General features: G+C 40.8%; 1 protein-coding gene across 1 annotated transcript in view; it reads right to left on the bottom strand.

Moving 5' to 3' along the window:
• AFF3 (ALF transcription elongation factor 3) overlaps window positions 1-15,140 on the bottom strand; it is a gene marked incomplete at both ends in the record, with an annotated part of 311,403 nt that overhangs the window by 78,179 nt on the left and 218,084 nt on the right. The window contains one exon of the mRNA XM_083885208.1: window positions 6,472-6,523. Coding sequence (XP_083741334.1) covers window positions 6,472-6,523 — 52 coding nt within the window. The remainder of the gene's footprint in view (window positions 1-6,471; window positions 6,524-15,140) is intronic.

Here is a 15,140-nt window from a genome sequence, read left to right as displayed (position 1 = left end):
AGAGAGGAACATGCAGATCAAAGTGCCATGTTCAAATGTCCCCAGATTTTGTGCATGTCCAAGATCCAAGCAAATCTCTAACTTTTTTTCAGTGTCATGTATGGTTGTGGCATTTAAATTTAGAGCTTGATCCTGCCTGCCAGCTATAGAATCTGATTTTGTAAGATAGGCAGTGATGTGAGCCAAGTTTGGCAGGACAAGACCGAGCTCTTATTTTGTTTCATCTGACAGTTTCAGTGAGGCAATCTCGGTCTTCTTGTCATGCCTTGTGGAAGTGCAAATTTAGATGTCACGGAGATTTTAAAATCAGAGCTGGCAAACCACAAAAAAAGCCTTGGCTCAGCTGGCTTAAATCTTACTCTGGATTCTAGTAAAGTTGGATACCAAAAAAATTGCTTCTCTAATACACAGGAAATAATGGACTTACCCAAGTTAAGTAAGGCTTATTCCTCCAGTCTAAAAACACACTCACATTATAGTGACAGGAGGCTGAACAGAGCATTTGGATTAAGTAAAAAAACACCTGAGGTTCCAGCTATTCCTTTACTCAAAACTTAATTTTTTCTAGTTTTGCTTATCTCTGATTTGTGTGGTTTTGGTTGCAGTCAGACTCGCATGTAGCCAGACTTCATGAAATAAGTTTTCTGTGCTCAGTGGAGTGAGAAACTTCTCATCAGAAAGATATTTTCCTCCAAGTTTATCAAGGCTTTTTTTTTTTTTTTTAGAGAAATTCATTTGCAGAACTGATGCAGGCTCTGTGCTTTTCCTCCAGACCTCAGCATTCTCATCTCCTTTTTCACTCATTTTCCTTTCTGATCAAGCATCATCACTGCACTGACGAAGAGGTGAATAAAAGGGAATACAACACTAAAATGATGTAATGTGGTTAAAATATTTGGACATGGCATATGTGAACACAATTAGCACTGTCTAAAAATAGTTCTAATAGTAAATAGGGCTATGCAGTGTTCTGTTGCAATTTACCCAATAAAACTCTTCTCTCTAGATGTTCCTGTCTTGATGCTCTGCTCAGTTAATCTTTGACTTTGGAAAGTGCTCTCCTAACAGTTCTTACAGAAAGAAAGCTTTGCTCCTTTATCAAATTGTTTTAGAATTCATTACAGGTGGCTTCAAATTAGCTGAAATATTACGTTTCATATGTAGAAGTACTGTTTATAAAGACTCTACTGAAAATTTATTCCTTCTAGAATAAGGTAGATGTGTGACTGTTCATTTCAGGATGACTTTCCTTTTTGTTGGTTGTCACTCCATATCCAGAAGTGAAAGGGAAAAGTCCCACACCAATTGCCATCTAGCACATGGATGGACTTTTGTCCTGTTGCAGTGTTGTGACACATTTGGCTTGTCCTAAATGCCTGTGCTGCAGACAGTTCTACCAGAAAGATGCATTTCCAGCAGTGCGCCCTAGTAACCCTCAATGCATACATGATGGGAACAAAGCGTAGGCATGTATGTTCCCAGGGGAGCTGCAAGTGTAGCTCGAACCAGCATCAGTTTTTATGGCTTGACCATGACCAGGTTGAAGCAACAACATGGCTTGTTCACGTTGCTGAAGCATGGACAAGTCCCCCAGGGCGAGCAGCCCACCCTGACTGTCCCTAGGCTGCCATGGGTGGGACGCAACCCCAAGAAGCCCAGGAAGGCGCCAGGCTGGGTGGGCTTCCATCACCCTCTGGGGCTCGGGTGATCAGGCTGATAAAAGTTTTTGTTTTACTGTGCTAAAGCTATGAACTTTCTGAGGCTGCTTTTCCCCTGAGGTCTCCTGTGAAATGACAAGGCTTTCTGTTTGTCTTGGCTTTCCTGTGGAGGGGCTGGTTTCGCTTACACTGCTCACACCGTGCAGGGCTAGTCTGTCCTTGTCCTCTCTTGAGGAGGGTGGCTGCTTGCAGGCAAATGCTGCCTGATCTCCTCCTTCAGTGCAGGACACATGAGCAAAATTAGGGAACTTGAGAGGATTGATTGCTGCCTCCCTGTGCACTCTGCGAGGGGGGCATCTTAAGCCCCTGCGGTTACCTGCCGCCACAGGAGAGTAGTCAAACTATCTTTTTTCTGAAAAGAAAGATCTTGTGTCTTCCCTCTCGAGATCAGCTGGGGCTAGAGTGCAGAGCCATGTCCCTGGGAGTGTGTTCTGATTGCTTCTTCAACTTCTGTTTATACAATTTTACAAAATTTTGGCAGGAATCAAGAGCACATACCAGGGTGTTGGCTTTTATGAATCTCGTGGGATGTGAAAGTCAAGCCGACTCGATGAACTTTGGTTACATATTCCAGACAAGCACAATGACTCTATTTATTCAGACTTGGCAGCCAGAATGCAGATTGACTCTGTGGGTAATAAATTTTCACAGCCACAAAACTTCAGCGGCAACCAACCTGATCCTGTGCAAAAAAAATGCATATGAGGAAGCAGACTTGGGTTGCAAAAATATGTTAGATTATTATTCCACGTATGCCTACCAGTCAGTTAATTTATTTGGCTATTGATTGACATGAATTGCACAAATGATGCCAGGGATCTTTCTCCCTTTAAAGGAATTCTTTTCTATTAAAAAATGTTCATGTTTTAAAAGGACAAGTGAGGGGGGGGAAAAGAGAATTGTTCATATTACAATTGACAATCTTTTTTTAATATTTCACCCAAGACTGATTTAAGTTATCCAGTGACCTCTATGAGAAGAGCAGGGTATTATAATGGGGACTGCTTCATGTGCTATGCCACACTTCAAAGAACCAAAAGGCAATAACCACTACAATTCAGTACTCTGAACAATCTTAAGTACAATTTTGACATCTTCATGCTACAAAGCTTCAGATGCTTTCTGGGAGAGATGATGATGAAATTATTACTCTACGTGTTATAAATCAGAATGAATTGGCTCTTTAACTTGCAGATTTATGTTAACTACCTTGGTATCTGCTAATTGCATGCTCTTCAGATATTGATTGAGGATTAAAAAGTATATTTTCTTCAATCTGTGTGGTGTAAAATATGCCAACAGGAAATTTTCTCTCTGCATATTAGATCCTATGATCACTGCCTGTAAAATTGAAATGATCAGTTTAAATGGATAAACTATGCTCATTAAAGAGGAAAAATACATTTATGTAATTAAAATTATGAAACTAATATGTGTGGATAATATAATTACTGTGGGCGCACACGTACTCAGCTCAAATCCAGCCTCTCTGGCTTCTCCTGGGCCTGTGACTCTCACTACCTTAATTGCTGGTGTTGAGGGAAGGGTTGGGAATGCTTTCCCCACTTCAGTCTTGAAGCTTTTAATCATGCTTCTGTCTTGCATTTGACCTCCCTTGTCCGTGGCTCACATTCCTTGGTTTGGTCATAGCACTCCAAATGCTAGCCCTGGGAGCACAGAAGCACCTGTCCCCCTTTGCACCGCTTCAGAAACTTCCCATTCGCTACTTGGCAATTTCAGACATAAATGCAAAATCTCCTCCAAAGTTTTCCCTCTAAAGTTCCCCATTTAGAAATCAGCAAAATTAGAATCTTCCGAGCTTGTGCACAGCTCATCTTCAGCTCTTTGAGAAACTGGACTACTTGAAGGAGTCTGATTGCTCAAAGGTTAATTTATTACATGAGGAGTATCAGGGAATCGCTCATGTTCCTATCCATTCATCTCTGATTTTTTTCTTTCCTGTTCCTGAGCTCAGGAGATAAGAGATTAAAAGCCTCTGAGTTAGGAAGTAAAAGGAAATGAGTTCTGCTGACATTTAAACACGGGTCCATCTGAGCGGTTATTGGAAGAGTCTGTGTTACTCTTTTTTTGTGTTTATTTCCTGCAAGGTGGATGGAAAGGTAGTGTTTTGGTTTTTCAGCAGGTATATTTATTTAGGATTGTTCATTAAGCAAACCTGCAGGTCTCAGCTAAGGTTCTACAAAGCATTTCACACAGCAGGAGCCAGCCTGTGCCTCTGGGAGATTTTTGTCTGTAGAGTAACGTTAGGAAAAAGTGTGAATAGGAAAGGGGACCAAATAACTAAGTAATCTCCAAAGGTTGTTCATGCTATGGCCTGTGATGATTAGAAGTGAGTCATGAGATCTCAGCCCTGCTCTTTGCCTTGTGGGTGGTGAGCTCTGTCCTGGTTCCGCAGAGTTTGCTGGAGCACCAAGGTGAAAGACACAGCTTGTGTCAACTGCATCTTGGAGCCCTGGTGACTGAGCAGAGACCTTGAGTAGCACATGAGCATGCAGAAGATGTTAATAGTTACCAGTCATAATGCAAAGCCAGAGGTCCACGTGTGCTGGGCTGATTGGCAGGACTTTTCCACAATCCCTTCTCTGCCTAAACCTACTCATGTTCTTTATGCACAATAAACACTTTAACATGTCCTTTTCTGCTTGCTATGAAGCAAACCAGATTTTTTTCTCCTTGGGTCTCCCAGCCTGTTTCATTCACTCTGACATCCTGTCTCCCTGCCTAAAGGACATCTCTCCTGGCCAGCAGCTCGTAACACGCAGCTCTTGGTTGTAACATCATGGCTTGATCTGCTTTTGTCATTCTTCAGACATCCCTTCTATGCCTCACTTTACTTTGTCCTATGCTGTCTGTGAGCTGTATTTTAAACTATCTAGACAAGCAAGAAGTGTAATTAAATGTGAAGTGTTTCAGGATGAAATATGTTAAACAAAAAGAAATTGTATAAATATGCAAATAATAGAATCTATGTGCTGAATCTTCTTAGCACCAAGAAGCTTTGCTCAAAATAGATGAAACAAAGGTTTAGTATAAATATTAAAAAGTTTTGATTTACCTGTTGTTTGGAATGTATTGTAAAATAGAGATATCCAATAACAAGAGTTAAAGAAAATCCTGGAAGAACTTTGTGCCTATGCTATGAACCTAGAATTATTTGTCTAAGTTCATGGATTTCAGAAGTCTAGATAACCATTCAGCCTAACCATCTAGGTATTCCAGTTACTCATGATTGAAATAATCATATTTGAAGCTCTCGTGGCTTAGCCCCAGCCAGCAACAGTCCCATGCAGCTACTTGCTCACTCCCCCTGCCCCAGTCAGATGGGAAGGAGAGGCAGTAAAAAAAAATTTGTGAGTTGATACAAGAACAGTTTAACAGTTGAAATAAAATAAATAAAATAATAACTTTATAAGAATAATAACTGCAATGAAAAGGGAGACACCAAAAAGAGAGAAATGAATTCCAAAAAAAGGACATGTGATGCAAAATACAATTGCTCAGCATCCACTGACTGATGCCCAGCCCATTCCCAAGCAGTGATTGGTGCCTCCCAGCCAACTCCCCCCAGTTTATGCACTGGGCATGATGTTCTGTGGAAGAGATATCCCTTTGGCCAGTTTGGGGCATGTCCTGGCCAGGAGCCCCCTCAGCTTTTGCTGCTGGTGGAGCAGGAGACACTGAAAAGTGCTTGACTCAGGGCAAGCTTAGCAACAACTGAGACATCAGGGACTTATCAACACTGTTCTCACACTGAATCAAACACAGCATTGTACCAGCTACTAGGAAGAAAATTGAGTCTATTCCAACCCAAGCCAAGTCAGAAAACCACATTATATCTGTGAGATGCAACCAGGAGCAGTACTGCTCTCAAATACTCTAGTGAAGGCATGGGTTGTGCATTTTAGGAAAAGAAGGAAGGGAAGGGGGTCTTGGCCTCTCATTCCCAACCAAATCATCCATGCCAGGATACTGAGAAGGAGAGAACACAGCATAGCACTGCTTGGCAACAAGGCACTCAGCTGGTCATGGGAAAGTCAAGCTCCAGCCCTATTCTGCTGAGTCCTTAATTATTTAGACAAAACACAGCAATATTTTAAGGAAAAATTGGGAGACACCTCCTACAGCCAACAAAACCCAGCTCCCCTGACACATGGAAAACATTGCATGGTGTATCTGCTGCCAGTCAGGTAGTTGCTGTAATTGCTGTGTTTCAGAGTGAATTAAATGCACAGCCAAGGCTTTTTCAATTCCCTTTAGCTTTCTTAGCAGACATAGGCCATGCAGAGTCAGGACCAAAAATGCTCAGAGGAGAGGCCAGGGCTGGGGGGATGCTGGAGGCAGGTAAGAGATAAGCAGCCCAGCAGCTAATCCCCAGGGCCAACTCATGATTGCAAAGCTGGCCTGAACCCTTAATCCAGAATTCCTGTTTCTCCCCTCCTTGGCCACTCTTTAAAACAAAACAAATTCAAATCAGAAGGAAGCTGATACAAAAACCTTCTGGGTTGCATCAAGGTAATAAATCAAGAGCACTGCAGCCTGTTCCCTACCAATTCAGCAGTTAGCACAGGCAGGCTGGCTCTGAGCAGCAACATCTGTTACTCCAGTTACAGTACTGCCATGTATTTTGATAACCTTTATGTATGTTTAGAAAAAGCATTAGAAAAATATTTGCAGTAGCTCAGTCTCAACATGAAACATGCTTCAAGTGACACGTTACTTGTCTGGTTCTTACCTGGTCATTCTCCTCTTCATCACTGCTTAACTTGAGGTCATCTTCTAGCATTCTGGAAAGCAAGCAAAATAAATTATAACTTATCAAAATGCTTTAGATTGGATATTTTCTCAGAGCTACTGTAAATATTTAATAATGTAAATAGAAAGAAAATATATTTTATCCCAGTAACTTTGTAGCTGTGACACTTTGTGTCTTCTCCAGGTGCTATCAGCTAACTTTTTAACTGATTTCCTACTATTGCTGCCTAAAAGAAAATTTTTATTAGCGTAATAATGGATTTTGCAAAGATGCTTGTTTTAACAATCACTGACAAATAATTTTTATATGCTAAAAATCCTATTTTTGATGCTGACAAGTCAGTAATCACCCTGAGAGGAAATTTTTTGTCCATTTGGCTTTGAGCTTACAGAACAGAAGTAGATGTTTACACTGGCAATACTGCAGCACAAAATAAGCTTCATGATGTTTCCCAAAGGCCACTTTTACTTTACTGCATGTTTGATGTAAAATTGACATTGACTGGAACAATTAAAATTAAAATATATTGTTTCAGCGCCAAGATTATCCACAGGATTTCACTGTCCTGTAAATACAGAAAATAATGCATCTTTTCTAATGAGGATTTCATTTTCCCTTCCCATATCCTTTCTTCAACTTTCTTAAACTGGTTCACAAAGAAGAGGAATCTGGTTTTACCTCCAAACATTTTTTTTACAATTTAAGATTAGGTAACCAGCAGTTAAAGGAGTTGAAGATGTGCAAAGATTTCCTCCAGTGCTTGAAAAGTCTTAGAGAATAGGACCTATTTTTAAAAAGTGCCTCGGTAATAATAGTAATAATTCAGAAAGTTGCTAATTTTTCTTGCACTCTGGGAAAAAAGAATCTGTAATTTCTTCTCGGCTCCAGAAGAAAGCTTGGTGAGCAATTCAAACACATCCTGTGACGTGGGTGGTCCCTGGAGTGTAAGTATTGCAAGAAGACATATGTAGTAATTTCAAACCACCTCCTTGTACTTGTGCCTAGATCTTCCAAGAGTGTGCCTGAAAAGCATGACTCTTACATGGGCTACATGGTGTGCTGTGTCTTAAAAGAGCACAGAGCCTCACCACGCTCTCCTCACCTCCTCCCTGTACGTACAGTCCCTGCCTGTTGCTGTTGTCACAGCTGCTTCCCTATTTCCCTACGGCACCTTTCAGGGAACGTAGGTGTACAAGAACAGGACTGGGAGTCAGAGCAGAAATCCTTCCTAGTTCATCTCTTAAAGATTCTCCTCTTGCTTTTTTTCCTCACATTTCCTTCTACTTGTGCCAACAGTTCTCTTCTGTAAAATCAACGTATCAAACTCAGCAAAATCTCCTGACAATGCAGAAACCTCTGCATATAGGATCCTCATTGAGTTGGAGGGACTTGACAATCTCCCAGCAGGACTTGCCTATGTTTTATCTCAAAGTATGTCCATTGTCAGGAAAAAGCTCTCTCTGCCATCTCCCAAATCAGCAAAACCTTTGATGCCTGCATCAACACAGGCATTGACCCAGCTAACACACCCTGTTGAGAAGTGGGCAAACAGGACAGGTATGATGATACAGCTCCCAGGAGCTAAACCACCTCAGAGAGACAAAACTTCCTGTAAACACCACAAGATCCACACTGGACTTGGATCCCATCACTTACAGGGATCCAAACAATCTTACAATTGCTCATTCTCTTAATTAGATCTGTTCAGGCTATCCCTGAGAAAACAGTGCATGAAAATAGAAAGCTCAGATCTGGGATTTGGCATCTGTGTGATAAAATCTGCACTGGTAGTGATTTAACCAGAAAGTGGTATGCTTGTGTGAAAAGGAGAACTCTCAGGGTGTCACTGCCTGCTCTCCTTTGAGTGCATGAATTTCTGCTAGTGATTTCTGGTAGTTAAGTACATTTACTTTAGGTTTAGCAGTTCAGTTCTTCTCCTAAACAGAAGCTGAAAAATCAAAAGCATGTAATGAAACATTCTAGATACCTCTGTGTATTTATTAGTGTCCTGGATTTTTTTATTAACATGTAAAGAAAGTATTTTGTGAGCTTGTCATTAGAAGCAACTAGGATATTTTGAAGCCTTTGGGTTGTGTGGAGGTGTGAGACAAGGACTACAACCCGGTACTATCCGCACAAAAGGAACAACAAACTGCAGCACTGCTCCTTCAAACTCCCTTTGCTTGTACATCTTAGCCTGTCTTTATTTTCCCTGTCTGTTTTTAATTTCAGAAGCACTGCTTTCCAAGAAAAGCACTGCCTGCCTGGGGCTCGTGGCCCCTTTTGGAACTACCATCAGACTACAAACACGCTCCTAACACTGGGGATAGGAAAAAACAGGTCATCATAAAATGCTTTCTTGCTTGCTTTTTTTTTCCCCCGAGAGGGATCTGGCCAGCCTGATCCAAGTCTTTGTCACAAGGATGTCTCAGGTTGCCAGTGCACAGGTCTACCTTGTAAAGCAGGAGCTGTGCAGGTATAACTTCTGTGCCTGAAAGTTTTCACTGGTTCCCAGACAACTTTCACTCCCAGGTGAGGCCCTCAGCTCTCATCTACAAAGCCACAGCCAGAGCAGGGCACCCCGTCACCTGAGGAGTGAAGCTGGCCTGAGGAGAGAGGCTCCTCGGGCACCAGGGCAGCTCTCACAGCCCAGGCTGAAGCACACCCAGGGTGACGAGGGCATGTTTATGTTACAGGGATTTCATTTTGCAGTAAGTATCTTAAGTAAGATATATCAATTTTGAGTATGGATGCTTTTGAAGAATGTTTCTCCTTAACAGCTCATTTCCATCATGAAAACAATGGTGATTGAAAGAAAAATTCCACAACTGGACCAGCAGACCCCACTTGAAGAGAGTGAGGACAGAAGAGAAGAAAAATACTTTAAGCTCACAAGAGGCATTACATTAAATTGTAATTTATCTCAAAAGCACTTGGACACAGATTCAGCACAGAATGAGCTTTTGGTACACCCTGTGTTAGCAGAGCACTTCAGACCATGTTTAGAACAACCCTTGCTCAGGATGAGCTTTCTTTACATATTCTGGCAAACTTAGTATAAGGAGGGAGAGAGAAGCACAGACAAACTCATGTGCAAACACAGCCTTTACACTTTTTTCAGAATATGCAAAATTCAGGCCAGTAAGTGACATTATTCATGGGCTTTCAGATTCTTAAAATTGAACCTGGCTTTGATGTATTTGGGCACTGATAGAGAGGTAAGTAAATACAACCTTGTAAACAAAAGCCAGAAAAATGAAGTGGTACTCAAAGCAGCTCTGAAAAACACACAGCACCACACAGGGCTTCTGCACTTGAAAAGAGCACATAAGGTCAGGAAGTCACTTGGCAGAACCTAATTACATGTTTTAGTGAAATCTCTGTGAGGTGGTGGAGGCAGTGAGGGGTGGGCTCAGGCGGGAGTGCTCACCACACTCTAATTAATGCTTTTCTTCCTTTCTCCACAAAGAATGCGACAGGTAGAGACATAATGAAAGGAAATGAGGATGGGTTTGGAATATTGAGAAATGCCTCAGCAAGCCAGCTGGTTTCATTCTCCAGTAACCAAGGGGTTGCAGCCTGGGGTGATGGGCCATTCAGTCACAGGGGAAAAGGAGGGGGTGTGCAGGCTTACTTACATGAAGAGGAAAATACAAAGTGGTCCAGAGGGCATTGATATACAACATCTGCCAGCGTCAATGTGACTGTGTGTCCAAATCTCTCACACAGCTTATTAGAAAACCTGACCCCTTTTATTCTGAGGGTTATTCACTGCATTGGTTCAGAAGGGTATTGGGGCTGGGACAGCCATGTGGTGCACTGCAGAGAGTCCTGTGGGACTCCTGATCAAAATTACAGGGGATTTGGGATGGGAGGTCATCACAGGCTGCCAGGGAACCACCTTGTTCAAATGGAATAGTTGAGACTTGCAACTTTGCTGTTGTGCTTGACTGCCTTTTTTCCTGATTTGTCACTGCAGGAAAGCTAAGTCCCAAGCAAGTGTTATCTTCAGCCCCAGCCAGAGATCAGGGAGTAGTAGGAAGACATCTAGTTTCCCCTCTGGGAATTAACATCCAAGTAACAACAAATTTTAAGTGTGATGGTAGAGTTAGGCTTTATGTCAAAGACTTCTAACAGAGCTGGAAGATTCTCCGTCTGAGAAGAAGGAGAAGGAGATGTCAATGCAGCAGTCTCTGGAGGAGTTTGTCCTCAAGAGCCAGGCGAGAATCTGTTGTCACTTTTGAGGTTTGGAGCCACTCTGAGGTGATTCCACCATAGCCTTACTTAGGAGAGGATCTATTTTCTTCCACAGTGAAGTCATGACCGAAGCCTGGAATTATCCTTCACATCTGCTGGTGCACATTAAAGAAGCAGCAGGCACCATACCTTTTATGTCACTTTAACCTCTGATAAATTTTACATTCCTTGGTCTAATGTCTTCTTTCCTTCCTCCTGCAAATTGCTTATTGAAGCATAAAACTTTCAAAAAATTCCCCTGTGCTTTTTTTTTGTGATTAGAGAGATTTCCTTTTGGCACCTCAAGAGAGGTTATACAAATGAGGGACAAAACTCTATGTCCCTCTGGTGGTCTAAACTACTATACAAGATATGATCTTTCTTCATGATAATGTTGATAATTATAATGACCAGAAAAAGAAAAATCAAGAAGGGAAAGGAAAAATTTTGATAGTAATTAAATCATTAACACTAATGCTTTAGGAGAGAACATGCCAATGGTTTGTGAGCCTGGGGCACAAATACATGTATATTGCAATTGTCATTTAAATAAACTCAGAAGTCACTGTCTTTGCAACCTGTAAAAGATCTTCTGAATGTGTTAATCTGATCTAATATATTGTCCCAGTTTAATTCTAGGCAGCACCTCAGTCAGAATAACGTGTTTATTGTGGACTTCTACGATTTGTGCCCATTATGTAGGAAAGAACTTCAGTAGTGGAAAAATACTTTGATTTTAGCTGAAAAGGAACCCTACTAAGCAAAGCGTTGCAATGAATACCAAAATCAAACAACTAAGTGCTCATTCAAGTTTATGCTACCACAATGTTTCCTTCTGAATGCTTTTGGAAAATTATCTTATTTTTCAATGTACCTTATTTTCTTTCCTATAAATGCATAGTGACCTTTCAAGAACTGGACATTAGTTTTGGTATTACCAGAATCCCAGAAAGAAAACAGACTTTCTGACTGACCCCAGATGTTTAAAGTCACAACTGATGCACTGATATAGGAGAAGAAAACGATTCCTTCATATTATAAAAAAGCAAAACAAAACCTTCTGAGGCACAGCACCATGTAAGACCTTTAAATCTTGTCCCCAGCAAAACAAGAGATAATGCCAGGTGGGAATATGATGTTCCTACCCAGACTGTGCCCTTATGTTACTGGGATTGTTTCAGCTACAAGTGCTTATGTACATAATATGACTTAAGCTCCAATAAGACAAATGTACCTTCAGTTTCTGGCTGTCTTCCATTGCTTTCTAAAAGAGAAATGCTAGGAAAAATATCCCTGGTACGAAGTACAGAGAATTCATAAGAAACAGATGAACATGTTTCCTTTCTTAAAAAAAAAAAAAAAAAAAAAAAAAAAAAGGAAAAAAAAAATACAACAAGAGAGAAAAAGACAGAGAAAGGAAACAAATGTTGCTACAACCCTGGTTACAAGCACATAACAGATGGGCAGTTATATTCACTACTTACCTACAGCCAAAACAGGTATTTCAAATAGCTTTGTTTACTAATCCTAAATATAAGAGTGGCTGGTTTTGTACAGTAGTAATTTTTAATTAATTAGATTCTGATTGCTGAAATTATTTTTCACTCTAGTGCTATAACTGATGCAAATGTTTCACTTTGGAAAAGCTCATGCATTTAGATTATCTCAAAAGTCTAGTATTTATTTCTGTTTTATACAAAATAAAGTCAAAAGCTTATGGGTTAAGGTAAACAACCAGATCAAGAGGATATTTTATAAGCGCAGTAATATAGCTTTCAGCAGACTTGTAAGACCTCTGCAAGCACTGCTTGCAGCATCTAAAATTCACTCTGAATATATGATGTTTAAGTTGTAAAAATCCCCCAACAAACATTTTGTGCAAGTTCTGCTACACAGAAACATGCAGGAAAACATGATTATATAGAATACTGTCAAATCTAATTAAAAACAGAGGGAGAAAGCCAGTAAAATCAGGCTGGTGAAATATTAATGTACTTAATGCTGGAATGAAGCCTATATATCAATGTGAGATTTAATTCCAGAGTGTAGAATTTAAATGCCTGAAGAACGTACTCAGTCCATAGAAATAGAATTAGCAATTCCAATAAAAAATAGATACTCTGAAGGAAAAGTTTTCTGTCCTTGGCTTGAATCCATCTAGGCTGGTCTACATTGCTCTTCAAAACCATTTAAGCCAGCTAAATATTCTGCTAAATTCCCATTACACTGATGGTCTCATTAGAAATGCAAGGCAGTCCTCTCCAAGGGACACAGCCATCACTCTCTCCTATGAGCAGAAGCTGAAATATGGTTTCTTCTGTAGCAGCTGCCCCCGTGAGCGACTGTGTTTGCCCTGGTGACTTTTTCCCCCTATAAAGAAAGGGACAACAAATGCAATTGAATCATACTCTGATTTTTTTAAGCCTTTGGCAAGGTGGTGAGAAAGAGCCCCACAGATCACAGCACTTCCTCAGACTGATGTTTGGGCAGAAGGATCCAGAGTACCTCCTTAAAAATGAGAGAAATTCAGGAAAACAGGGAAACAAACCCCTCTGAGGCCACTCTCTGAGCAAGGAAGCCACCAAAAAATGCCTGAATACTCTGAAAAAGGGACGAGTGATGAGCAACATATCGGCAGCTGACGCCTAAGTAGTCCAATCAGTCTGAGGGCTTACCAAAGTTTCATGGCTAATCATGCTCTGTGTGACAGGAGGAAACACATTTGAGGAACAGAGGTTTTGACTGTGCTGCTTGCAATTTTCTAATCTGTTTCTTGCCTCCCTGCCCCTGCACCCCCCAAGCTTCTCTAGGTGTGATTAGCAGTTATTTACTAACGCTCTCCTTCTGATTTCCAAGCCATTGCTGATGCTGCCACCTAAAAAAATATTGATTTCAAATGTGAAATGAAGTAAGAGCGCATGAACTGCAGTACTGCCTATGTGCCAGCCATGATGGCAGAAATCTTGGGTAATTTAATGTGTCTGAGACAGAGTTGCCACTGCCAAGTCTCCCCACTGAATATGCAGCATCTGATTTTGTACTCAGTGATTATTTCCTCACAAATGATCTCTTACTGCTTAATCCCCAGCAGTAAAAGCATCTGTCCTTATGCTGGAGTCATCATGAGGGTGAGGTTTACCCCACATTTCAAGGTACATCACAAATGACCCTCAGATTTTGCCAGCCAGTGAGTGGTGTTCCAGCCAGTGTCCATATGGTGACATGGAAGATCTGAGGCATATGGATACTTCTCTTGAGGGCAGCTGATTTTAAAGAACTTATTGTCTCTGGACACTGTTCAGCTTCCTGTCTAATAGCCAAGCCTGCTTTTTCTCATGTAAAAAAAAATAAAATATTGACTCTAACATTATTACAGCCTTAATACTTCCAGCTAATGAGGGGTATTGCTAGAATTTCTTTATTATTGTTGTTTTTCATACTTTAAGAAATCCCATATTCTCATTGTCTTTGAGCTTTCTTCTAGTATCATCCATGCCTTTTATCCATATTCAGTATTTTATATTTTCTTTTTTAGACTGTTAGGTTTCATGTATATGTATTCATATTACATATATTTTAAATTTCATGTCTATTGCACAAATTGCTTTTTCTCTCTAATTATTACTTTTACTTGACCACTGAAGCTGAACTAGCTTTCAGTAAAGTTGTTTTTTGCCTTGATTGTGGAAATGCAGCCTTTTGCTAACCTAATGAACTCTGCTTAAAAAATTTCAAGCTGCCTTGTTTCTAGGCTTTTCTACCTCATCAACTGATGTTCAATAATTCCTTAAGCTTTGGGACACCTGCCTTTCCTTATTGAGACTGTCCTTTATTTGTCTAGCTTGGACATAATAAAATCATGGTCTGGTTCACAGGCAACCATGTGCTTCCCATTCACTGACCAATTTATCTTTATTCAAAGGAGGGGTGAGAATGTCTGGTGAAAAGTCATCAGTGCTAGAAAAGTGTCATGAAGACCATCTGAAAACTTCACTTTCATAGCTCTCTGTGCTGGACCTTTGGTGATACCTTCCAAACTAAGACCTCTGGAATCCACCTGATTAACCTGCCTTTCCTTCGCAGGTTGATGCTGATGGAGCACTTTCATCCCCTCCTGTAACTGGAGTTGATATTCAGTTTATATTCTGTCTCTGGGATAAAGAAGAAGTTTATTTGACATCCTGAGCTGGAGCTTTCCATGTTAAGAAAGGCTAGAGGAGGAAAGGAACAATTCCCAAAGGCACATGGCTGACTGGCTGATACAGAGAGGCTATTGCAGAATATATAAATGGCACAGGAACATATGGGAACTATACCTCCTCCATTCCCTCTGCAGCCCCAGCCAGTAGAAGCACATCTGTGAAAGACACACCAGGACCCCCAAAGTTTTCAGCATTTCCTTTCAAATACTT

The sequence above is a fragment of the Zosterops lateralis genome (assembly GCF_965231275.1).
Source record: "Zosterops lateralis genome assembly, chromosome: 2".
NCBI lineage: Eukaryota > Metazoa > Chordata > Aves > Passeriformes > Zosteropidae > Zosterops > Zosterops lateralis.
Note: the sequence above shows the minus strand (reverse complement) of the source record. Positions and strands in the feature narration are given on the sequence as shown.